Genomic DNA, 25,567 nt, shown 5'->3' on the forward strand with positions numbered 1-25,567 from the left:
TAAAGATAGAAGCCCTGGGCTGGGGATGTGGCTCAAGCGGTAGCACGCTCGCCTGGCATGCGTGCGGCCCGGGTTCGATCCTCAGCACCACATACAAAGATGTTGTATCCACCGATAACTAAAAAATAAATATTAAAAAAATAAAATAAAAAAAAATAAATAAAAAATTAAAAAAAATTAAAAAATAAAAAATAAAAAAATAAAATAAAATAAAGATAGAAGCCCATGGCATAAAATTGATTTAAAATAGACATCAATGTTTCCACATACTAGTTATCTGCAAAAACAAAGAATAACAAATCTTGGTCATATATTTTTTAGGGAAAGCTCTTCAATCTACCCCTGATGTTTCAGAAATGAGTCTCCAGTGAAAGTGTGTCCTGAGAGTCTTCCAGATCATCTCAGTGAGCATAAGGTTTATCCCAGCATGTTTATTTTTAATGAAGGCAATAACCTCTGTTCAAGAACATATTTTATTCCAAGCTAGTTTCCCAAGTTTGGGGCATCAAAACCATATTTGAATATCACTCTTCATGTCTTTTAGTAATATTAAACTCTAGCAGAAAATAAAAATCTTATTTAATTTAAAACTCCATCAACATCCACAAAATGAAAAATCTGCAGGGACAATCAAGGATTTAATCTTCATATCACATGGTTCTGTCCATCACCTTTAAAGCAAAAACTTTGAAATAAATCAGTTATACAAAACAAGAATATTGTAGAAAACATTACTGAAAACTTATATACATATAGGGAAGGGAAAGGAAAAGTTCTGGTGACTAAATTAGAACAAGATATATCCCATGCTTCTATAATTATGCCAAAATGGCTTCTACTCTCATGTATAACTAAAAAGAACTAATTAAAGTGCTAGGAGCCACAAGCAAATATACGATGTATGGCACCTTTGGTTGTAAAGTGACGCCAGCTAGCCACTGAGATGATTATGTTAAGATTTACATTCATATGGAAATTGGACTCCCGCTGTTCACCTTGGCCTGCTACCGGACTCATGTTACGGACTCATGTTACCAGACTCTTGGAGAGTTCCCATTGGTTGGGGAAGGATAGTAGGAGGGAATTCCGGGGGAGGTCCCAGGAGACCGGCGGTTCCGGTTCCGGGAGACGCGCGGTTCTGGTCAGACGCCCGCGTGGGAGGACCGGTTTTGGCTTGCTGGCGCTGAGAGTGTTGGCGGCTTTTTCAAAATAAAGTTTTGTTCCTGCTTGAGTGGCTCGTGATTCTGTGCCCAGCCAAGACTGCGGCATTAAAGGACTAGGGTTGTGGCTCAGTGGTAGAGTGCTCACCTAGCATGGGTAAGGCACTGGGGTTTGATCCTCAGCACCACATAAAAATAAATAAAAATAAAAGCATTGTGTCCACCTAAAACTTTATATATATATATATATATATATATATATATATATATATATATATATATTATATATATATATATATGAATTTTAAAAAGAATTTACATAGAAATAGTAGAGTCTGAAAACTTTGCTAAATTAAACACTGATTTTCAGATTCTGTACAATTCATTTATTCATCAAATATGACTTCCTCTGTACTAAGCTAAACTAAGTATTAGGGGGCACAAAGATGAGTAAGCACAAAGAACTCACCTGATTAAGAGAGGCAGAGTAACAAAGAAGCACAAAAGATCACCAAACCCAGCCTTTGCAGGTCAGGCAAGACTTCCTATGGTGGGTGGCACCTGAGCTGCCCCTATGTGGTGCACACTGAGATATTATGAGAAAATCAGGAAAGAGGCACTGCAAGTAGAGGTAACAGCAGGAGCAAAATGGGGGAAGCAAGAAACAATATGGTGTCCTCAGAGAACTGCAAGCACTTTCTGTGGCTCAGGCCCAAGATTCTGAAGCAGGAAGTTAAAAATGAGGGGAAAAGATAAAGCTGGAGAGGTAAGACAGGACCCCGGTTATGGAGCAAGGGACTTAGATTCCCTCTGAAAGAGCTTACACTCAGCCTGTAGGTAAGGCTTGGGAGTGACACATTAGATCATCATTTTAGGTGGAATTTTATGGCCACCGAGTGGAGGAAAGGTTTTGACAGCAAATGAGAAGCGAAAAGGAGGGTTCAGGTGGACAGCTGTGGTAATGTCCAGGTGAGCAACCCTGTGGCTCCAACTTGGACTGCAGTGCCAGTAATGGCACAGAGCAGCTTCAGGAAACCTCAGGAAGACAGCAATGAGTAGGTGTGGCAAGGAGAAGAGGAAGGGATCCAGAGTCAAACCCATAGTGTCCCAGTGCTGGAGACATAGTAATAGGTGGTACCTCAGACTGAGTTTTTGAGGACCAAAGGAGAAAGAAATGGTGGTAGGTAGAGCTCTAATTACCAAGTGACCACATGGGGCTTTCAAGGATGTTATGACCTACATGGAAGCAAAACATGCCCAATTGAGAATGGAAAATCTGTTTAAATATAAAACATCAAATTATAAACTTAGAGGCTAAAGGAGCTGTGTAATCAAACCCAGAGCTTCCTCATCTTATATAAGAAAATAAACTGATAGATGTAGTATTAAAATATTATCACATTGTTGAAGTCCTTTATGCTTAAGGCACCATTACTCTTTGTTTATTGCTGGAAATGAATCCAAGGTTTTACAAATTGGAACTCGGAATCAATTTTCTAAACAAATACTGTCTCAGCCAATTAACGGCTCTGTGACTTTGGACACAGAACCTCACTGGGCTTTTTCTATAAATGGCTCAGCTATAGGAAACAAGCAAAGAACTACTGGTACAAAGCATCCTGAGCTCTCTAAGAACATTAGACATTTTAATTTGGCTATTGGAGAAAGACAAAAAGCTAAAAAGTCTCTTTGGGGCCATATTGAAGAGGGTCCTGAAAATCTAGCTGAGAGCTTTATACATGGAATCCAATAGAAAATGTTTGAGCTGAAGATCTGAGGGATGGAAATTTTTCTTTTGAAAAGATTAGTTATGAAATTAATCTATGGATTGCAGTAGGGAAAGCTGAAGAGTAGGGAGATAAACTATGAGGTTGTTGTTATTTGTCTTTGCTATGCTGGGGATTCAACTCAGGGCTTTGTACCTGCTAGGTTTCACTCTACCACTGAGCAACATCCCCAGCCTTTGTCTAAAATTTTATTTTGAGCCAGGATCTTACTGAATTTCCCAGACTTGCTGTCCTTGAATTTGCTGTCCTTCTGCCTCAGGTTCCCAAGTAGCCTGAGATTACAGTGTGTGCCATCACACCTGCCTCATCTAGCAGACTGTCAAGGAAGTTTACTATTCCATATACACGGAGAATTGTATATATAAAACTAATACCACGTTTTACTTAGTATGCAACCAAGGGAGCTAGACAATTTACAAAAAGAAAAACAAATCAAGATAAGAAAATACAATAAGTAAAGCTACATAGCTTCACTAGCACTTAAAGAAAGATGAAATATAATTTATAGTAGATAACCCATAGTTGAAAAATAAAACAATATAGCACCATCAGCATTTGGTGAAAAATGCAGTTACACACTGTCAATGCAGTGTAAATTAATTCTTTTCCAGACAGTAAGCTAGCCACAGTAATATTATTTTATGTTTGTATCCAATAACTCAAGTCTGGAGAAACACTCAAATAAAAATCATCTCTCAGAGAAAAAAAAAAAGATATTTGTAATAAAATGTTCCCAATAGTGCATCCATGAAAGTAAAAACTGGAAGCAATTTAGATGGCCATTATTTAAACAATGGTATATTGTGCTATTATTAATATTCATTTAAAATGACAAATTTTACAAATTCATTCAGCATTCAACAAATATTTATTGAGTGCCTACAGAATGGATCTACATGCTAAGAATATATCAAAGAACAAATGTACAAAAACTCCCACTCAGATTGAACTTGATTTTAACAGCAAACATGGAAACACATATGCAGGAAAATGGTAATTAAAAATTGCAAAATACATAACAAAATGAACAGATATCACATTGCTAGATAAACTATATATTTGCAATGATCAACATGATTTGAATATAAGTTTAATGCTTATTTGATTATTTTTGTTAAACAATGTTGTCAATAATTGGTTCTAAGTATTTAAGTTTTAAAATGATAAAATGGTTTCTATTTTAGATTTAAAAGTCCAACCACTCATTTCAGTAATAATTTATTGAGGATTGTAAATTATTATTATTAATTTATTATAATATTAAAACAGTGGCTAATGGAGAACTAAGGCAAGTTGTAAGTCATCAGTCTGGTGTAATGAATGTCATGATAAGAAGAAAGAAAAGCAACAGGATTTTAATCTCATATATCTAGATGCATCAAAGGAGCTGAGGAATGAGTTCACGTATAAAAAAAATAGAGACACATGCACTATAACCGCCAAGGCACAAACAGAACAATGAGCCAGTCTAACAGGACAATTACTATGTCTACAGTTGATCCAAATGGGCTTGTATTTAAAATAAAATTGAAGTAGTAAAAAAAAACCACAACTACAATGCTTTGCCAGTGTGATTTTCTCTTATTTCAGATTCTTCCAGAAGCCCGTGGGCTTTGAGATACATCCATTGGTAAAACGCTTGTCACAGGCATTGCTTGATGAGTCTGACATTTGAACATGGCAAACATAGCCCTCCGAAACCTATAATAAGAAAGGGAAAATCTGGCTTTATTCTACAGGGACCTAGAACTGCTGAAGCATTTTCAAACACGACTAAGGTGGCACTACTATGAATTGACATTTCCAAATATATTTTCTGCCTACGACTTTAGAATCTACTGTTGGGAGTCTTTATAAATGTATAGAGTATATGGTACAAATAAGATCAATTTTGCACTATTAATTGAAGACACTGAATAAAAATTAACAATTATGAATATTTAAAATAACACTTCAAATGTCAAGTGTAATGAGTTATTTATTTGAACTAAAGATGTGTGTTTCATGTTCTTGAGCAAAGGCCAGTTCAATTGAGGTAGGTGGGGCTTGAGTCGGAGGCTTGAGCTCCAAAAGAACTACTAACAGATTCTGAATTTAAATGTGCTTTTTATTCTTTTGATGTGGTCTGTTTGGTCTTGACTTTTGTATGTTCTTTGACATACCTGCTGCTGCAGCTGTTCTTCCTAGCATGTGCATTAATACATGTTTTAATAGAAGCAGCACTGGATCCAATTACCTGACCTCCACTGAGATTTTCTGGCCAAATATTTAAGCATAGTAGATTGGTTCATCATTCAGCACTAACAGGAAATTAAGAAATTAAAACTTCACTGAGGAGTCAGGAAAGGAACTCCTTGCTGAAAGTCTCAAAAAAAGGGAGGAAGGAAGAATTCACTATTACCCTAGATAACTAGCCACTACCAATGTCCTTTATGTTAATACTGGATATTTCTCTTGCATTTGAAAATGTTTTCTGTCTGGAAAGTATAAAACTATGCTTTCTACTAAAAATAAGGGCCAACATTGCCTGGTCTATTTTCTGGTACTAGAATCGTTCTTTCCTTTGGAGACCACTATTCCATGTATTTCGAGGGTTAACCACCCCAAACCAAGCTGACCAATGACCAACTAGGGAATTTTATGCCAGGAATCTCTGGGATAAAGCTTGCCTTGGAGGATACCTAGCTGGTAGAATTTGAGTCTTACATTGCCAAGATCATCTCTGCCACCAAGTGGGAAGAGTCTGTCACAAAACTCTGGGCATTTAAGGTCATAGATGCTGCTCTGGTTGCATAAGCCAAATAACCTTACACTAGATTTTGTCAACTCTTGAAAAGTTTTAGAATATTATCAACTGCCTTTTTTTGTTTCCTGGTACTAGAGATTGAATCTAGGGGCGGTCTACAACTGAGCTACATCTCCTGCCCCCTTTTTAAATTTTATTTTGAGATAGGATCTCTCTAGGTTTCATAGGCTGGCCTTGAACTTGCAGTCCTCTGGCCAGAGCCTCCCGAGAGTCTGGGATTACAGACGTGGTCACCATGCTTGGCTTCCCTACTACTTTTTAAGCATTATTTTTGTGTCAATTTTCTTTTATTCAGAAACAATTTAGAGCTAACTTACCTTTTATTAGCAGCCACATAAATACAAGGGTTGTAGAATGTAGATGATTTTGCAAACAGTGGAGCTATGATGGCCATTGAAGGAGGAATCTTCTTTGGGTTACCAAAAGAAGCCCATAAGCACACAATGGAATAAGGAGACCATGCCACCAGAAACATCAATATCATTATCACAGACATCTGAAAAAAAAATAGGTATTTGCTAAACGAAACATCTAAAATATTTAAATAGTTAATATATCTAAAATAGCATAAAAATCTACCTGTTGGAATTGAATAAGTTTATGTTGTTGATGACAAAGGAAATAGCTGTTTTTAACAAAGGTGTTCTTAACAAAGGTGTCTGAAGTCATCTATGTTAACTAGAGCCTGAAAAATAGGTACGTTCATCAATATATGGCACTGCCTTTAAGAATGGTACAGGCATGTGAAGGATGACCTCTTTCTTATGATGTGCTCAGGAGAATACAAAAGATGGCTTTGATGAAAGATGAAAACCCACTCCAACATACTTCAGGTAATTGTGCTATGAGCTCCTGACATTACTTTTTCTTCTCTCTCTTTTTCTTTCTCCTTCCTTTCTTCCTTCCCTCCCTGCTATTAGTTTGGATCTGGAATGTCCCCAAAGGCTTATGTGTTGGAGGCTTGGTTCCCAGCTGGTAGCACTATTGTGAGGTGGTAGAAAACTTTTAGAGTGTAGGGCCTAATTGGAAGAGGTATGTCACTGAGGTGTGCCCTTGAATGGGTATATTTTGTCCCTGGACCCTTCCCCCCCCCTCTCTGTTTTGTTTTCTGGCTACTGAGAGGTGACCAGCTCTGCTCACCACATGTTCCCTGCCATGATGTTCTGCCTCACCACAAACCCACAACGATGAAGTCAAGTGACTAGGGACTCACACCTTAGAAAACATGAGCCAAAATAAATCTTTTTTTTTTTCTTTATGTTGAGTTTTTTTCAGACATCTGTCACAGCAACAGAAGGCTGATGAAAACACTTCCTCACTGTGCTTATCAGCTAATCAAAAAAAAAAAAAAAAAGAAACTTTCTAAACTAAATCTGGAAATTAAAAAAATAAAGTCCTATCTTGAATTTAGTGGATTTTACCATAGGTCATTTGAGTTGAATATATTTTACATACAGTACAGAAATTTTTGTAAAGAAGCTCCTTTGCATTTTGTTTAAATTAAAAACATATAATTTTTACATTGCTCCCTCCTGATTGCCTACTACAATAAAGAAACAGATTTTAAAAGACATAAAAACTTGTCAGGACACAAAATCAGAGATTAGATAATTGTTTGTTTGTTTGTTTGTTTGTTTTAACGGAAACAATAACTGTTGGACGAGTGGCAGATTACTTACCAGGCATGAAAATGATTAAAAAATAGGAAGAAAAAAATTTTTTAATAGTAATGAGAGAAGCCCAAATACAGACTAATCCATTCTACAGAACTATAGAAGTCTAGTATTCTAAGGTTCCAAAAAGCTCTGAATGTAGGGGTGCACATGGAACTCAAAACAGGAGAATTGGGGGCGGGGGCTGAGGTTGTGCCTCAGTGGTAGAGCACTTGCCTTGCACGCATGAGGCACTGGGTTTGATCCTCAGCACCACATAAAAATAAATAAAATAAAGATATTGTGTCCATCTACAACTAAATATATATATATATATAAAAAACAGGAGAATTGGTTGAAATTTGCAAAAAGAAGCAGTTAGACTCCTAGATCTCCTTTGCAGGTCCATTCAGTCTACTCAGTAACTGTCTCTTCCTCTCCCTACAAGAACCCTAGAGGCTCAGCATAAAAATGGCTAATGCAGGAAAGATCAGGATTCAGGGAGCCCAGACGCAGCTAAGCACTGCAGTACTGTACTAAAAAGAGGGTTTTTGTTTGTTTGTTTGTTTTTGCATGTTGCCTTCTCCCAGCACTGGGCTTGAGAGTTCTGACAGTCATGAACCTTCTACTCAGGAACGTGAAAAAATCGTCTCTTTGGAGACTGACCAGCCCAGTATGAAAAACTTGGAGGTATAGTCAGAAATCCCCTCTAATGAGCACCTCTGAGCTTACTATCACATTTTTAGTGCACCACTGGCCAGTACTGATCACCAGACAATGAGAAACTCTCACACAGGCAGAGAAAAACAGCACAGCAATGTAGTGTACCACAAAAATATGTAGTGACCAGAAGAAAAGTGTAAATATATACAGAATGCATCATAGAATAAGAGATATACCTAGACAACAAGAGGAGGTTATTAAAAGAGGACAGTATATAAAATAATTATTTTTATCTAGAAAAAGACTGTTTTATGCTATCTATAAAGGTGAGAGTAGAAACATAAAAAATGTCATAGGAAGGTTGAATAATATTGCCAGCCTCGATTTAAAGAAAGGTGGGAGAAGTAGTTTCTATAAGTACAGGTCAGCTATTTATTTAAAATTTTATATTTTGTTCAACATAATTTTTTTTATGGTTCATCTTTTCCAGTTTTCGAATTTTGTTTTTTTAAAGTTTTTTTCATTTTGTTTTTCCCCCCACATTTTTATTGTTGCATTACAGTTGATATGATGGTAGGATTTGTTATTACATATTCATATATGCATACAATATAATTGGGTCAATATCATTCTCAGCACTCCCCCCTCCCTCCCCACCTCCCAACCCCAGGATCCTCGTCCTTTACTGATCTCTCTTGAATTTTCATGAGATCCCCTCCAAGCCTTTCTTTTCCTTTTGCCTCTCTAGCTTTCACATGAGAAAAAAACATATGGCCATTTTTTGGCTTATTTCACTTCACATAATGGTCTCTAGTTCCATTGATTTTCCTGCAAATGACAAAATTTAGTTTTTCTTTATGGCTGAATAAAATTCCATTGTGTATATATACACATTTTCTTTATCCATTCATTTGTTGATGAATACCTAGATTGGTTCTGTAGTTTGGCTATTGTGAATTGTTCAATATAATTTTTACACTAATTTTGATTTTTTAAATTATTGTATTACACTATTTTTTATATGATTTATTTATTTATTTGATGGGAATTAAACCCAGGGGCACTTTACCACTGAGCTACCTCCCTAGCCCTTTTTATTTTTTGAAATAGGATCTCACTACGTTGCTGAGATTGGCCTCAAATTTATGATCCTCCTTCCTCAGCCTCCTGAGTTTCTGGGATTACAGGTGCACCCCCACACCCAGCACAAACATTTTTTTATTATTATTGAGTATTTTGGTGCACCTTTAAATTTTGCACTTAAAACTTGGGCTTCATTATTCTCACCCTCATCACAGATCTGAATACGGTTGAGGAAATCTTCAGAAACTAGAAACAGACACAAATGACAGCTTTAAAACAAACAAAACAGAGACAATCTAGCAAAAAAAAATTTAAGAAAATCAGAAGATAATTCCAGAAAATTAAATATCTGAATAAATGGATTTCTAGGAAAAGAGAATAAAGAAAAGAGAGAGGCAGGAATACCAAAAAATAATACAAGCAAGCTCCCAAAAGAGGCAGAGTTAAGTCTCCACATGAAAGTACTCATCAGGTACACGGTTCTGCATGAGTAAAGACCACACCAAGGCACATCAGTATGAAATTCAGAAAACAAGATTCAAAGAGAAGAGCCTATGTGCTTTCAGAGAGAACTCACAGATCACTACAAAGAATCAGTCACCAGCATGCCAGTGGTCTTTGCAATAGCAATACAGAAAGCTAGGCAACTCCATAGAGCAAGACCCTCAAAATTCTTTGATTGATATTTTTGCACCTAGAATTCCAGAACAAGCAAATATAGTCCAATACAATAATAGAATAAGACATTTTCAGTTATGCAAAGTTTTATAATTTTTACCTCCCTTGAAACTTCAGCAATCTACTGAAGAATGGGCTCCATCAAAATAAATAACACCACAAAGACAAGCAATCCCCAAAACTGGCCATCTAACCCTGAAAAGGAGAAAAAGGCAGTCCCAGGTGGTGAGGAAGAGAGAGCGAAAGATGAAGGCTTCCTGAGCATCAGTCTTTTTTTTTTTTTTTAAGAGAGAGAGAGAGAGAGAGAGAGAGAATTTTTAAAATATTTATTTATTAGTTTTCGGTGGACACAACATCTTTATTTTTATTTGTATGTGGTGCTGAGGATTTTATTTTTATGTGGCCCTGAGCAGGCCAGGCAAGCACGCTACTGCTTGAGCCACATCCCCAGCCCCTGAGCAGCAATCTTAGAGAGCAACCACCCCTGAAAAGAGCAAGAGGCTCAAGGGAACCAGGAAGGATGCCTCCAGGAAGTAGATGAAGTGAATCTAGTCTGTAATGTGTGTGAACACACTGAGAGGAGGGAGAAAGCCTTTCAATCTCACCAAACATTGCTAACATACTGAGAGATAAGGAAAGAGAAAGGTGGAGGGGAGGTGTGGAGCGGGCTGGTGGCTTAAGAGAAATAAATCCTTTTCGTCCATAATAGGAATTCCAATGATGATAATCAACCTAAATATCCAAAGAGCCAATGAGCATATCATTTGGGAATATAAAGAAAAAAAAGACCTGGGGCGTGAAATGGGAGGTGGGGGGAAGGAGACTGAGGCAAGTCATGAGACTCAATTTCAACTATGTGTTTGTAAAAGTGTGATTACAAAACAACTTTTTAAGAATGTTGACATCTTACCTTTGTTACATCTACTTGGTCTGACCAGTCTCTGTTTAGGTATGCAGTGCAGTTACTAGCAGCATGGTGTTTAATGGATCGAGTGACGTGGTAGTAGCAATAAAACATCACTGTCAAGGGCACAATAAAATTTACTGCAATCACTGTCATCGTGTAAGACACAAAAGATCTGGAAATAGGAAAAGACAATGACAACTCACTTAATATCCTAAATGGGAGAAGGGGGAAAAGAGATAACTTATTAGAAATAATAGTGACAGTCATCTTATTGTTAAAAAGTTTAGGAATTATATTTGACTTTCAGTTCACTTAGACCAGGAGTTGGCAAGTTATGGCCTGTGGGTCATGCCAGCTGTTCAACTAACTTTGTACATAAAGTTTTACTGGATCCAGCCATGTACATTCATTTACATACTGTCTACGACTTAACAGTATAACAGTTAAATAGTTAAAACAGAAACAATCTGGCCTATAAAGCTGAAATAGTTGTTTTTTTGTTTTTGTTTTTACTCTTTTCAGAAAATGTTGTAGATGGAGATTTAGAAATTTTCTATTTGTTTTTTTGGAGTCATCTCTCATTTCTCTCAATGAACTAAATTATCCTTGTTACCCTGGAAAATATGGAGGAGCATCACCGACTCTTAGGCCCTTGTAATGACTGCACTTTTGCTACAAAGCTCTCAGAATGTGCCTGACCACCAGATCAACTTGGAAAGACAGCAGGAGGCAGCTTGGGCTTTTGCCAGAGGTGCCTGCTCTAGAGCTTCATTAACACTTTGCTCACAATCGTAACTCTGAGATGAGAAACATTGGCAAGGTGATTAGTCTCCCTATGGATGCCTTAGAAAAGGACAGAAGAAGGAAGAAAAGGACAGATTGGGGTGCAAGGAGACCAGGTAAACTTAACTTTCAAAGAAACATAATTCATCCTTCTATTTTTACTCCGGCTTGGATCATATCATCATTACCAAAGAAGCACTTTGCCACACTCTGTATGAGAAAACTGATCTGACCTTAAATCTGGAACTTATTTATTTTTATTGCAGTGGTAGGAAGCGAACCCAGTACTTCCCTCATTCATGCTAGCCAAGCACTCTACCACTGAGCCACATCCCCAGCCTAGTATGAGCTTAAATTTGAAGGGTGAGAAAATGTGTACAAAGCGTTTGATTATAAAGTGTAGACTTGTTTCTTACGTATCATTTTTCCTCCAATTTATGGTACAGGTAGCCCCAGTAGGATCTGGGGCATAACTGGCCCACCCTGTGATGGGCATCACAGCCCAGAACAGGCCATTGATCCAGGCCCCCAGAATCATGCTGACATAAGTGTTGGTGGTCATTCTTCTTCCTATCAATAAGCATAAGAAAGGTTAGCAACATGTGCAATGATGGGATTCACTTTATTTTCAAATTTTATCTTGATTTTATCAAGTTTATCAAGATTTTTTACAGAGCACTTTAGTTCACTCAAAGCTTGTTCACATGACTCACATTCTGTGAAACATCACAGATTAGCTGAAACCTGAACAATAAAAAGGATCAGCCAGAGGATGAGCAAGAAGAGCTTTTCAAGCCAAGGAAAACAGCATATACAAAGACCTCAGGGAGAAAAAGGGCCTGGCCAGTATCCCAGAATGAGAGTGGCCCTGGCCACAGCTGGAAAGGTAGCTGGGTCGGACCAGGCTGTCTTAGCAAATTTGGCTTTTACTTTAAATGTAATAGGAAGACACTGAAACTTGAATACCAGAGAAACAAGAATGACCCTGATTACAACCACTACGTTTATATGTTAAAGGGAACATACGTTGAGTGAACATTAGGTAATAAATGGCTTCACTGAGAAAGCAGAGGAAAGACTATGACATACCCACATCCGGGCGACAGATGGTCAGGTATCTATCCACGGCCACCACTGTGAGCAATCCAATGCTTGCCATTCCAAAAAAGATATTCAATCCAGCATAAATCTGAAAATCAAAATGGGAAAGAATCCACCATTCTAACACCCATCCAAGAAACATTTAGATTTTTGCCTCATTCTTAGAACATACTTAAAATATATTAAAGCTTTTTCATTTAAAGTACATCTTCTGTTATCCAATTGTAACTACTTTAATAAAAGCAGTTATGAAAAGTGTTTGAGATTTCATTATTTCTTTTTTCATTTTAAGACTTAAGGTGCAACATTTACACAACATATTCTATAAACAAAGTGAAAAGCAAGCCATTAATTAGGGTAAAATGCATATAAATCAACAAAAGCTTAGCATTCAAAAGGATGCAACAGGGGTGAAAGGTAAACTCAATGGAAAAATGGCCAAATGATGAGTGGGCTACTCAAAGAAGCTGATTTACATTTGAATATTGATGATATAAGATAGTTTATGCAAAAAACACAAATTATAAATTCACATACACAAAAATGATGAAAATTTAAAAGCCTAACGATCCCAAGTGTTGAGGAGAGTGTGGAGTAAGAGAACTTCTTTTGCCTGGAATGACCATTTTGCAGAGCAATCTGGCCACATCTAATAAAATTGAAGGTATTCCTACAATCTAACCCTTCTTTCCCCAGGCAGGGTGTCTAGAGACACTCTCACATGTTGCAGTTGGGAACATGTATAAGAATGTTTTTTGAAGCTTTGTTTATGAAAGGAAAACATTGAGAGCAAATGCTTAGTAGCAGGAAAATGAGAAAGCACATTGGACTATGTTCATATGATGGAATATTATACAGCAGTTAAAATAAGTGACTTATAGACACATTCATCAACATGGATAATCTCAAAAACATAACAGTAATTAAAGAAAATTGCATAATGCCAACAATATGATATCATTTACACAAAAGTTAAACCATTTGGACAATATCTGTTTATGTATACAAAAATATAGAGTAACAAATATGCTCCTGGGAGGGAAAGGAATAAGATTGGGGATGGAATGCAGTGGCCTTCAACAATATCTCTGAAGTTTTATATCATCAAAAAGAATAACAACTATAAACACAGATCGAAAGCCACTAATATTTGACAAAACTAGTTGGTACATTTATGACGTCTAGTATTCTCTATAATTTATGACTTGCAAAAAATAGGACATATGTCATATTTTTCTATTAACCTAATGCAAATTAATATTAGTTCATTTCCTTATCAGTAAAATAACAGTAAATAAACAAGTCTTACAGAGGACTTTTTATAGGAAAGAAATATCAACATGACAGTGTAACTTGTCACCAAATATTTTGTTTCAAATGAAAGTAGAATATTTCCTTTTGAATTTGCAATTTGTAAATTTTTATTTGAATATGCAGATTATGACTCCTTCTCCAGTAGAATATTAGTTGCCTCGTTAGTTTTCCACTTTGAGTTGGGAGAATTTTTAATATATAATGGTGATGAGTGATTTTATTTCTCCTCTTAAAGAACGTATCTTCAGTCACTTCTGAAGCTTGTTTTCCATAAAAGTACCATATCTATTATCCTGCAATTTCTTATTTGATTTAAATTCTTGAGATTTTTATTTAAATTTACATCTCTTTAATCTACTTTATTTTGCTTTTATTCCAAAGATCTCCAAATACCTGACAGCCTGTATATCCAAATTTCCAACTTCCATACAGATCTGAAGCAGCAGACATGGGATAGCCAATACTACTGACCCCTATATCAGTGAAAGCCAGGTTAATAATGATTGCATTCGTAGGTGTCCGAAGTTCCTTGTACTTAATGAAGATGCCCAGAACTATTAGGTTGCTGAGAATACTTATCACACCTGAGAACACAAAAATGTCATGTACTTTTTAATTTGAATGTTTAAAATAAAATCAATAATATACAAGCCTTTCAAAAAACATAATAAATTCATTTTAGTCATTGAGTTCTTAATGTTCTTAAAATTGTCACATATTCACAGCCCTGCTGAGAAAAAAAATAAGGAAGTGAAAATAAAGAATCTGCTGATTGCATAAGCCAACACTGAAGGTCGGTTTATTTTTTTTCTTTTTGTAGCAGGTATTAAACCCAGGGGCACTCTACCACTGAGCCATATCCCCAGTACTTTTTTGTATTTTATTTAGAGTCAGGGTCTCACTGAATTGCTTAGGGCCTTGTTAAATTGCTGAGGCTGGCTTTGGACTCAGGATCCTCCTATCTCAGCCTCCCTACCCACGGGGATTACAGGCATGTGCAATCGTACCTGGCTGAATTTGGTTTTAATACCACCACTCTTGATCACACTGTCCTTGAAACTCTCCCTTTGGCTTTCATGACGCCATCCCTGATTTTTAGGATGCAGGTAGACTTACCACCTCCTTGCTTTTGGCAGTGTAACTTCCTCTCCTTTCCTGAAGTTCTTCTTTCTGAAGCCTAGACTATCATTCTATTCTAACCACACTTTTGTCACTGTTTTCAGCCCTGACACATGCTTGTTTCCACATTTTCTTTTTATTTAACTCATTGACATTAAACACTTATTAAACATCTACCATGGGTAAGTTGTGTGAATTTTTCAAATGTCTTGAAACCCAGCGTGTCCAAATCTGAATTCTTCATCACACACACACACATACCTATAGATTAATGCACATTGCAAGACTTAACTGTCTGGACAGCAAGTGGAGTCAACTTTTTGATCCATTGGGATCACAGGTGAAATCACTCTAGCCAGGATTCCACAATCTAAGATATGAGTCTCAGCCTTGCAGTCTAGAACTCAATGTTTTCAGTACCCCAGAATCAACTGAACTGAGGTAGATTGATGACCAAACTTGCTGATCAGAGAGCTGATGCATTCTACAATGAGATATTGTTGGATAGACTGGATGTGCATGTTAACCTGATCAGCAACACCCATATATGCTGCAAGGAATGTATGAGTTTTCCATAAGCACAGGTATGCTGCCCTGGGATATAACAGTGGAGGAGGAGCAAGAGCAGATTTCAGTGGAGAGAAGTTAGAACCATTACCCGACTCTTGGCAACTAAAGGAGGGTTATGCAACAAACAGGAAGAGTTGTTTCCCATGAAGGAAATTACTTGGTGAGCAATCCACAGCTATAACAAGAGCCAGGGAAGGTTCCAAGCACCAACACACAAAAGGATCAGCTAAGTAGGAATTCCAAGTGTATCTTGGCACCGCAGTCAAAACTTCCATCTTCAGTATTATACTCATCTTCCAGATTCCTTTTCTTTTTTTTGTTCCATGGTGCTGTCAGAATATGCTTGCTATAATAATCATGTCTCTTCTTCTCCTCAAAACTTCCAATAATTCCCACTGCCTGTGGGATAAAAATTCAAACTCCCCAGCCTGATCTGACTCTTTGCTAAGGTCTGTTATTATCTCTTAAGTTCCCCATTTGTCAAACAAGCCCTCCATTTTAATTATTTATCAAACATGTCATGTTTGTTGAAAATCCTGATTCATACCGTCCCCACTTGAAACATCCTGCTCCTTGCTTTCCCATTTCCAAATGCTAACATCCTTCCAATTTCAGATCAAGTCCAATTCTGCCCTAAAGCTGCTTTCTACCCACAGTACTGTTGTATGTGCTTCCTCCTCAAATCCCCAAAGTACTTATACTTAATCCCAATGTTATATTATCTCTTATGTATTCTGTCTTCTCATGAAGTTATCAGGCCCTTTATGAATTCTATATTCTTTGACTATGTGACATGTAGCAAAGCTATTTAATAAATGGACCACAACTAATAAATTAAGTTTGATTTCAATTATTCCTTTAATTAAGCTTAATTTCTATTGTTCCTTCAAGCTTAATTAACACAAAGTAAATTCAATAGCTCTTTGGCCTCATTTTTAGCATCTACTACTGTATCATGCATATAAGAAATACTGAAAAAATACTGAAATACTGGGAAAAAAAAACAGTGAATCTTTCTGGGCTACCTACAAATCTGATGATTTTAAACATCAGATAGTGTAGTAAATTGCTGCCTAACAAGTACACAATCAAAATAAAGTACCTATATTTTGGGGATAGTCTTAGATATAATGTGTGTATTACATAAACAATTTGGCCTTCTATCTGTTCTTTCTATAGCTGTCTTAAGCACTGTTTTTATTTTCCTAATTGGGAGTGTTTTCTAATAAGTAGGCAGCTGATCACTTCAGTTAGGTCTTGTTAGGGTCCATTTCTCAGTCAGTCTACACTGTAAGCAGCAATGTAGACTGAGATTGATCATCCTTCCCTCTTGAAACATCCACTTTGGTTTCTGTGGCTTCCCTCCAATCTTACTGGCAGGGCCTTCTTAATCTACTTCCTTTCTTCAGCTCTACCTTATTAAATATGTGTGTACTGTCCAACTTTCTGTCCTAAACTCCTTTCTTTTCTCATTCTACACATTCTGCTGAGTGATTTCTATCCAATATCATCAGTCTCGTGCAACTCAAGCTTTTAACTGCATATCTAACTGAACCCAGGTGTCTCCTCCTGCCCCAAACCTAGGAGACATCAGCTCCTGCTCTTTCTTTCCCAGTCCCCACATCTAATCAATTCCAGCTTGAGTAGTCTACTTCCTTCTGCCATTAGTAACTCTTCAGAAGCACTGCAGTGGTCTCCTACATGGTCTCTTAGTTACCACTGTAGCACATTTCTGAAAGGCAAATCAGATCATGTAATTCCTGTTTAAAACCCTTCAGTGGCACCCTGTCGCCTCAGTTTACATTCCTTCATTGCCCAGTACACACAGCCTCTCTTTCACCTTTCATTTTACAAATCACCCATAGTAATTTCAGATCCTTAAATTTACCACACCCTTTATTGGGGGAGAGTGTTCAAGTAAATAAACAGAACATTGATAGCAGTGAAAACTGGTAAGTTTATAGGACCAAAAATCTAAATGAAAGATTAAAGTTAAATCTAAAGTTAAAACAAACAAACAAAAAAAAGCCTTGGCTCTTGGTAAAAGTAACAAATGTTTTGCACCATTTTCCTCATATTTCTGATTTTGATTTAGGAGTTTAAGTGGGCTTTGTTAAAGGAAGAAAATCAGGGATCTAAAGAACAATATATGCTTGATACGGGGAAGAACAAAATCTATTTGTAGAGATTAAATATGCTCCCTTCAGTTCATCTACCAAAAACTTAAACAACATATACTCATGATAGTCCTTAACCAAAATGACCCTCGTAGTTGTATTTCCATGTAATTCCAATAATGAGATTGTCTTTTTGCAGAAGCAGCAGCAGCAAAAAATTTAAATATATATATATTTTTTTCCTAGGATTTCACACACTAAAAGTATCCAAATTAATGAATTAACATTCCTGAAATTACTAAAAGTAACTAAGAAACTTGCAATTTTTAACACAAGAAATTGGAACTCTAATTATGAATTAGAAGGGAAAACTAAACAATTATAAACTAGACAGGAATATTTGTTATGCTTTTCATTCTACTTTGGAACATGCTTGAGTTTTTCATAAGTCAATTCAAAAAATAATGAACAGTTACTTCTAAAACTTGCCACTAAAGTTGGAAATTGGTCAGTATGTTACATCACAATATATAAAAAAGCCAATATTTAAAAGATAATCAAAGAATTTGCACTGTTATCTTCCCCAACGCTTTGTCTGCAAACAAGCCATTATATTAATCCAGTATTTGTATCAATAAGTGTGTACATGGAAAGAAATTGTCCCCTCCTAGTGTGTCATTTAGGTTCACTTATATGTCGTTTAATTTTACTCTTCACAATAACCATAGTAATTTATTCTTGTCTTCACTTTATAGATAAGAAAATGGAAGAGCAAAAAGTGAAGGAACATGGTCTTGGTTTCATATACTAAAAGATGAATCCAAAGCTCAAGAGTTTTCCAGTACAGCATTCTGGAAGGAGTTGAATGTTCAAACTTTGTCCTCAATGACAATACTACCTTCTATTCTTTTCAAGACTTTTTCTTCCAGAACCTTTATATCTTTAGCTAGATTACACTTCCAAGAAAACTGTCTAGGAATAGTAAATGATATAAGAATACATTTTTGTCACAGCACACACTCTCCCCCATAAGCTTAATTTGACAATGCAATAACCACATTTAATGGTTGACCTTCATTTAAAAACTATTTTACAGAAAATTTTTCAAAGCCCCACTTCACCGTCTCACATTATTTATCAAATTATCCTGGGGCATTTACTTATATCCTCATCTTTGATCCTTACAGCCCAGAAACAGAGGATAATACTCATAAGCAAGCCAATTCTATCGCCTTGTTTTGAAAACTGTACTTTGCTTCCACCCATTGAAAGCAAAGTTAATGGAGAAAATATCCATACCTGCCAGAATCAAGTAAGTTGCAACAATGTTGTGTTCAGTCTGCGAAAAGACAGAGCCATCTTCATTTTTTGAGTCTGAACTGTTATCTAAATTATTCTTTAGCATTTTTGGAAGGAAGATATTGACACAGCCTTCATAATAAGCCTTCAATAATTATGAACTGTTTCAAGGGCCCAGGAGGAAAGATTTTTCAGGACCAATCATTTCCAGTGAGAGACCTCAAAGAAGGACCTTTTCATAGAGGTCTTCCCTTAACAAGTATAATTGGGCTAAAGAGGAAGGGATTTTAATTCCCAGAGCAAGGGAAAAGCTTATTAGCAAAACAAAGAAATACCAAGTACCACACATTTTAACCAATTTAGGCATCAGTCTTATATTTAAGCAGATTATCCAGCACACACATCCTATTTCAATAATAAACTCAGAAAATCAGTGCAGGAGCTGACTTAACTTTTTTGTCTGAAATCTACAAGCCAGATTTAGTCCTCTGTAACTGCTCAGACTAAGGATCCTGTTTTCTTGTTGACCCTTTGAGATTTTCCATCTCAGTTCCCTGTTTTCCTTAACAATTTAAATAATCAGAGATAAAAAGTAGTCTCCCCCCATACTTCCAAATCTCACTCCACTAAATTTAGGTATCAATATTGTTTGGTGTGCATTCATTCTTAAGCTTTTCTTTGCTTATATAAACATGTTTATATAAAAGAGTCTGAGGTTTCTCACATTTTTTCCCCTTTTAAACAAAAATGTGATCTATGTATATAAATATATAAACATTATGTATATATATGAACACAAACATCATATATATATATATATATATATATATATATATATATATATATATATAAGTATTATGTAATTTGTTTCCATAAATGCCACATAATAAGTTCAAGGTAATAAACTTATTAATAGATACATATTCATAGGATGGATCTACTCCACCATCTACCTCTGTTTAATTACCCACTTTGATATGCACAAGAGTAATCAATAGTATCTGGATTCAGTCATTCATTTTGTAAAGGTTAATTCTAATATTCTGGATTACCATGTTATAATCTGAAAAACAAGTTGCAATATGAATATGTACTGCTAAACAAAAGACAAGGTATCAGTACTTTTTTTTGTATTTTAACCACTACAACATTAAAATCTGATTCTTCGTAATAGTGAACTTCAATCAAGAGAAATGCTTAGATACACCAAAATTAATAGTGTAAGCATGTAACAGAACCACTAGAGGGCTATATTTGTCCATTTACTTACTTTAATTCAATGATTGGCATAATCTTCTCACCTCAGTTCTCACATGAATATAAACAGAAGAACACAGGTTGATTAATCTGTTCCCATTGATTTAGCTACTAGTACTCAAATTCTTATAAATATAAAGTAATACTCTGCAGAGTACCTATAATAGAAAAATTATCTTCAGTATTCCAAAATACCAAAATATTTTCAAATAACACTAAAAAGTAAATAATACTATGAAGAACTCTGTTAAAAGCCTGTGGTTATTGGATTTTAAGGTTGTTTCCTTGCTTAGGAAAAAGACTGAAAACCAAAGTTGAAAATGGTCAATGACCTCAAGATATACATAAGGTAAAAGGTGAAATCTCTTAAGTGGTTTGTCTACTATTGCATACATTACTTTCATTATTGCCATTTTAGGTTTTTTTAAATACTAAAAAGAAAAAAATAAATAGTGTTACATTACTTTTTAGTAATGTAACACTATCACTTGTCCTTCGGTCAATGCCACTGCCCCTCTGGTACTAATACCATTTAAAAATCAAGAGCAAAATCTCATCCCAAAGACTCTGAATCAAAGAGCCATCTTTCCTGAGCTGTTATGCACAACCACCTCTTTGCATGAAAGAGAAATTTCATCATTTATGGCCTATATGTTGATTAATCTTGCTGTAATTCCATTAATTAAAAAGGATAAGTAAAACCCAAAATACTGATAATAAGCAATTACATGCTACTTAAATGAGCATTAAAGAGTTAATCATTCATGCTAGAAAACTTAATATAAATATTTCCTGCTGAGAAACAACAAGTGAGAGAAAAAAATCTCAAATGATAGTTGGTGAATGGTCCCATGTCATGGTATTCTAACTTACTACCATGGTTATTTCTTGATACTACTATACTAACAATGGTGACTAAAACCAATTTCATTTGTAACATCCCTACCCAAGAATATGAACATGCGAAAGACAATTAAATCATTTATGGTGAATAACATCTTAAACCTTTACAGTCCTCTAAAAAAAAGGAAAATTTAGAACATTTACAACTGTTAATAACATATCTATGTTCAATGAGAAAAGTTCAATAAGAAAAATTAAGCATTTCTTCAGAAATTTCTTTAACTAGTTCTCACTTGAACATAGCTACTCAAATTTAAATAGATTCATAGCAAGATTTTAAAATTATTAACTACAATTAGAGAAACTGCTTTACTCTATGTACTAACACACAAAAAAGAAAAGGGAAATAAAAGATGCTAATGTTCTCATACACAAAAGGCAAACATTTGGAAAGAGGTACTAATTTATAAATGATCTTAAAGTATTACTCCAGTAGTATGTTTCTTTAGAATATCAGTAATTTATATAAACAAATCCTGTTTTGTTTTTTTCTATCTGTAATTCACTGGGTTTAAGCTCTAGTTGTTCCTTCAAATTTCAAAAACTAGATTTGGTTCAATAAACACACTAAAGAATTTAAAGGAATAAAACATTTTATTTAAAAAATTCATATATGCTTCAAATGAAAACTCCTTTCCATTTATTAAGCACCCACAGAGTACCAGGCACTATACAAAATATAAAGACTTATTTCTGCTCTTTCAGAGCTAAAATGATGGTTCTGCTGCACTCATTTATGCATAACACTGACACACCAACTCCACTGTCACAAAATGACTACATCTTCCAAGACTTGCTCAAGACATTCAGTTTCCAATCCAGAGCAGAAGCAGATCATGCAGTTAAAGCAGAAGTCAACTGATGAAGTCTGTCAGATGCTATATCTAATGTCCTCTCCCTGGGCAAGAGAAAATTAAAGTGTTAACGGAACAGAAAAGAGATTTTTAATAAAAGTATTAACCAAATCTCAGATTTAAAATCAGCATTAGTCCTATAATTTTAGTAAATTTACCTTACCAAATGTAACTGTCATTCATACTATACCTTTCTTTGATTTTCAAATTAAAAATACAGCAAAATGTTAGAAATACAGGAAAAAATTAAAAACAGGAAAAAAAAGGATATAAAATGAAGCCAAAAATTAGTCTAAAGCAAAGAATACCACAATGTTCTATTTACTTGCTAGCAGAGAGAAAATTAAAAGAAGAAAATGGCAGATAGTATCAATCCTAAAAATTCAGGCATTAAAGACATTTTTTTCTCATACTCACCTCGGAAACCACCACCCCCTCTTCCTCCTCTGAAGCCACCACCTCCTCTTCCACCTCTAAATCCACCTAAAAGGGGAAATTTTATTAAATAATGTAGCTTCTCACTTGCTGATAAGCCAACAAAGATACAATTCCTATAATTAAAAAGAACAAATGCAGATTCACCTATTTTATCTTACATAAAATTTTTTTCGAAGATAAAAATGGAGAAACTTAGCAGTTCTCCAATCAGGCAGGAGGGCAAACCCCAGATTACCAACTTTAGACAGGACTCCATCGTTATGAATCAGAAAAACTTATCAAAGTATGATTTAGCACTATTGCTAAATGTATGATTATCTCAACTTTTTAAATATTTTTTAACATTAAGTTGTTAATGGACTTTTATTTATTTATTTTTATGTGATGCTGAGAATTGAACTCAGTGCCTCACACATGCTAGGCAAGTGCTCTACCACTAAGCTACAACCCCAGTCCTTACCTTAGCTTTTGCTTATATAAATACTTTTAATTGAACTAAGGATAGTTTGATTAAAACCATTTATTCTAAAAACAAATGGGAGCAGGTATGGGTAGTTTTGCTCTGGAGATACTATAGAAAATATCATGTGGAAGTTTAACCAAGCTGCATATGTACCATAGGTGATGCTCGGGTGCTAATAAACCTTGAAATTTCAATAGATACTGTACAGCGTACTGTGTTGCTAAGCAATGATGTATGGCAGGTTAGGTATACTAAGTGGATTTTCAACTACATTGGAAATCTCCAATTTAGGCTGGGTTTATAGGGATGTAACCCCATTACAAGTCAAAGAGCACCAATATTACAAACAGTTCCCAGCATGACATCAAAGCCATGGGTTTTAATTCTGGGTCTGCCAACTGATTATGGCAAATGAACTTCTAAGAGACTCCATTTCCTCATACACAAAATCAGAACATCACCTACCTCAAAAATCTTTGCTAATTATTGAAGAATGTACATGGATAGTAAGAACAAGACCAGCTCTCAGCATACAGTCAATATACAATGACAATTATCTAAGAAACTAAACTTCAGTTAAGATAATCTTATACAGTCATATAGTGCACAATGACATTTTGGTCAACAAAGTCCATGTATAAGACAGTGGTCCCATAAAATTATAATGGAGCTAGAAAATTCCTATTGCCCAGTGACACTGTAAACTGATGCATTATTCACATAATTATGGTGTTAATGATATAAACAAACCTACTGTGCTGCCAGTAATATAAAAGTATAGAACATACAACTTAGTATATACTTGATAATGATTATTAACATCTGTTATTAGCTTATGTGTTTACTATTCTTTTTATTGTAATTTTATAGTATACTCACTCCTACTTATAAAAAAGCTTACTGTAAAACAATGCCATCTGACACCAGCATTAGCCCCATACATCTCATGTTTACCATCTCTCAACTGTGTCAAGAAGCCACGTTGGGTGACTGACCTATACTATCTAGATTTGTGTGAGCACACTTCAATATTCACACAACAATGAAACTGCTTGATGAGGAATTTTTCAGAATTTATCTGCCATTAAGTAACAAATGACTGTACTTTACGAAACTCCCTAAGAAAACCAAGAGATAAAATAACCTAAGAGTTAAACATCGCTCAAAAGTGAACTGTTAAGGTTTTTTTCTTTTTAAGTAACTGAAACAAAGCATTATTACTATGGACAATCTGCCAATACTTGAAAGAAGTTTTACCAAAATAAATAAATATAAGGGAAGTTTGCCTACATACAAAATTAAATTGTACTACATGAATCAGCTGTGGCTATGAAGTCTCATTAGAAATTTTCTCCCATAAGTAACTTACCACCTCTACCGCCGCCTCTGCCGCCACCTCCTCCCCTTCCTCCTCCTCGGCCTCCCCGGCCACCACCTCGTGGAGGTCCTTTCTCACCCGGAGGTCGAGGTAAAAACCTCTGCAGTGGCAGCAACTTAAATGGGTCTATATAAAACTGGAAATTTAATACAAACAATTTGTAAGATAACCTGGGGGACAATACAATATAATGAAAACTGCTTAGGTTCAAATTTTATTCTTACCACTTATTACTGTGTAGTTCTGAGCAAGGACTTACTTTTCTAGTACCTTGGTTTTCAGTAAAATGTAGATAATAAGGCATGATTGTGTGAGGATCAAAAAGTAATGTACATAAAGCACCTAAGAAGCATTACACACATAAAATTCAGCATAAAATTTAAAATAAAGCATTGGCGTACCAGCTTTCAAGACTTACAAGACATCAATGTTTCCTGAACATATTGAGTAATGAATGATATACAGAAACTAACCCCATCCTTTTTCTGGAGTTAAGGACGTTTTGGAGCTGATAAAATTTTAAGGAAGCATGTTCTCTCCCAGGTCTTCTACACAAAACACAATCAGAGGCTTCAAAACTGTAACATATTAGTTATAATAATATCTGTAGCCCCCTCTACATGTCCCTTTGTTACCCTTCTCTTTGTGGCCCATCATCTCAAAACTATTGTCTAGATCTACATTATGCAGTCTGGCAGCCACTAGCCACATATTGCTATTTAATGATTAAAATGTGAGAATAAAAATTATGTTCATGAGTCTCGTAAGTCACACTTCAGGTGCTCAATAGCTATGTTGTGGCCAGTGGCTACTGTACTGGGCAGGAACTTCCATCATCACAGAAAGCTCAAGTAGAGACTTTATCCCAAGTTGGATAAAGAAACCCTGAACTTAAAACATAGATAACACTGGACTGGAAACCAAAAGAAATATAATGTGCCCAACTTAGTACCTGTGATTTAGGGGAAAACACACACACTACTAAATCCTCAAATTAATAATACTTTAAGAAACAGCAAGGATCTGAATCAATTCAAGTGACTATAACAGGTACTTTTCTTTACCCAGGTTGCTAGATGAGAAGCCTATCTCAGCACAGTTTCTTTCTAGGCTCTTCAGCTCCAGGGACCCCCTAGCAACAAGGCATAGTTTCCATCTCATTTCCTATTCCAATCTGGCTTCTGGGTCTACTATTCCACTGGCTACTTGAATTCCATGTTGCTAAACCCAAAGAA

At 35.6% G+C, this 25,567-nt stretch overlaps 1 protein-coding gene across 9 annotated transcripts in view; it reads right to left on the minus strand.

Annotated features, from left to right (window-relative positions):
- Positions 1–3,578: 3,578 nt before the first annotated feature.
- RRH (retinal pigment epithelium-derived rhodopsin homolog) overlaps positions 3,579–25,567 on the minus strand; it is a 64,419-nt gene continuing 42,430 nt past the window's right edge. For 3 of the 9 annotated variants that reach the window (XM_081303080.1, XM_081303079.1, XM_081303078.1), the window contains 8 exons: positions 24,324–24,468; positions 22,471–22,536; positions 14,328–14,518; positions 12,609–12,708; positions 11,936–12,089; positions 10,740–10,908; positions 6,071–6,249; positions 3,701–4,648 (listed from right to left, as the gene is read on the minus strand). In XM_081303080.1, coding sequence (XP_081159206.1) covers positions 4,534–4,648; positions 6,071–6,249; positions 10,740–10,908; positions 11,936–12,089; positions 12,609–12,708; positions 14,328–14,518; positions 22,471–22,536; positions 24,324–24,468 — 1,119 coding nt within the window. In that variant the 3' untranslated portion in view covers positions 3,701–4,533. Of the gene's footprint in view, positions 4,649–5,222; positions 5,248–6,070; positions 6,250–10,739; positions 10,909–11,935; positions 12,090–12,608; positions 12,709–14,327; positions 14,519–19,039; positions 19,843–20,309; positions 20,455–21,774; positions 22,098–22,470; positions 22,537–24,323; positions 24,469–25,567 lie in introns of those variants that run through there. The other 6 variants (XM_081303077.1, XM_081303082.1, XM_081303081.1 and 3 more) reach the window with 6 other exon arrangements.

The sequence above is a fragment of the Spermophilus citellus genome (assembly GCF_964194105.1).
Source record: "Spermophilus citellus genome assembly, chromosome: 8".
Lineage (NCBI taxonomy): Eukaryota > Metazoa > Chordata > Mammalia > Rodentia > Sciuridae > Spermophilus > Spermophilus citellus.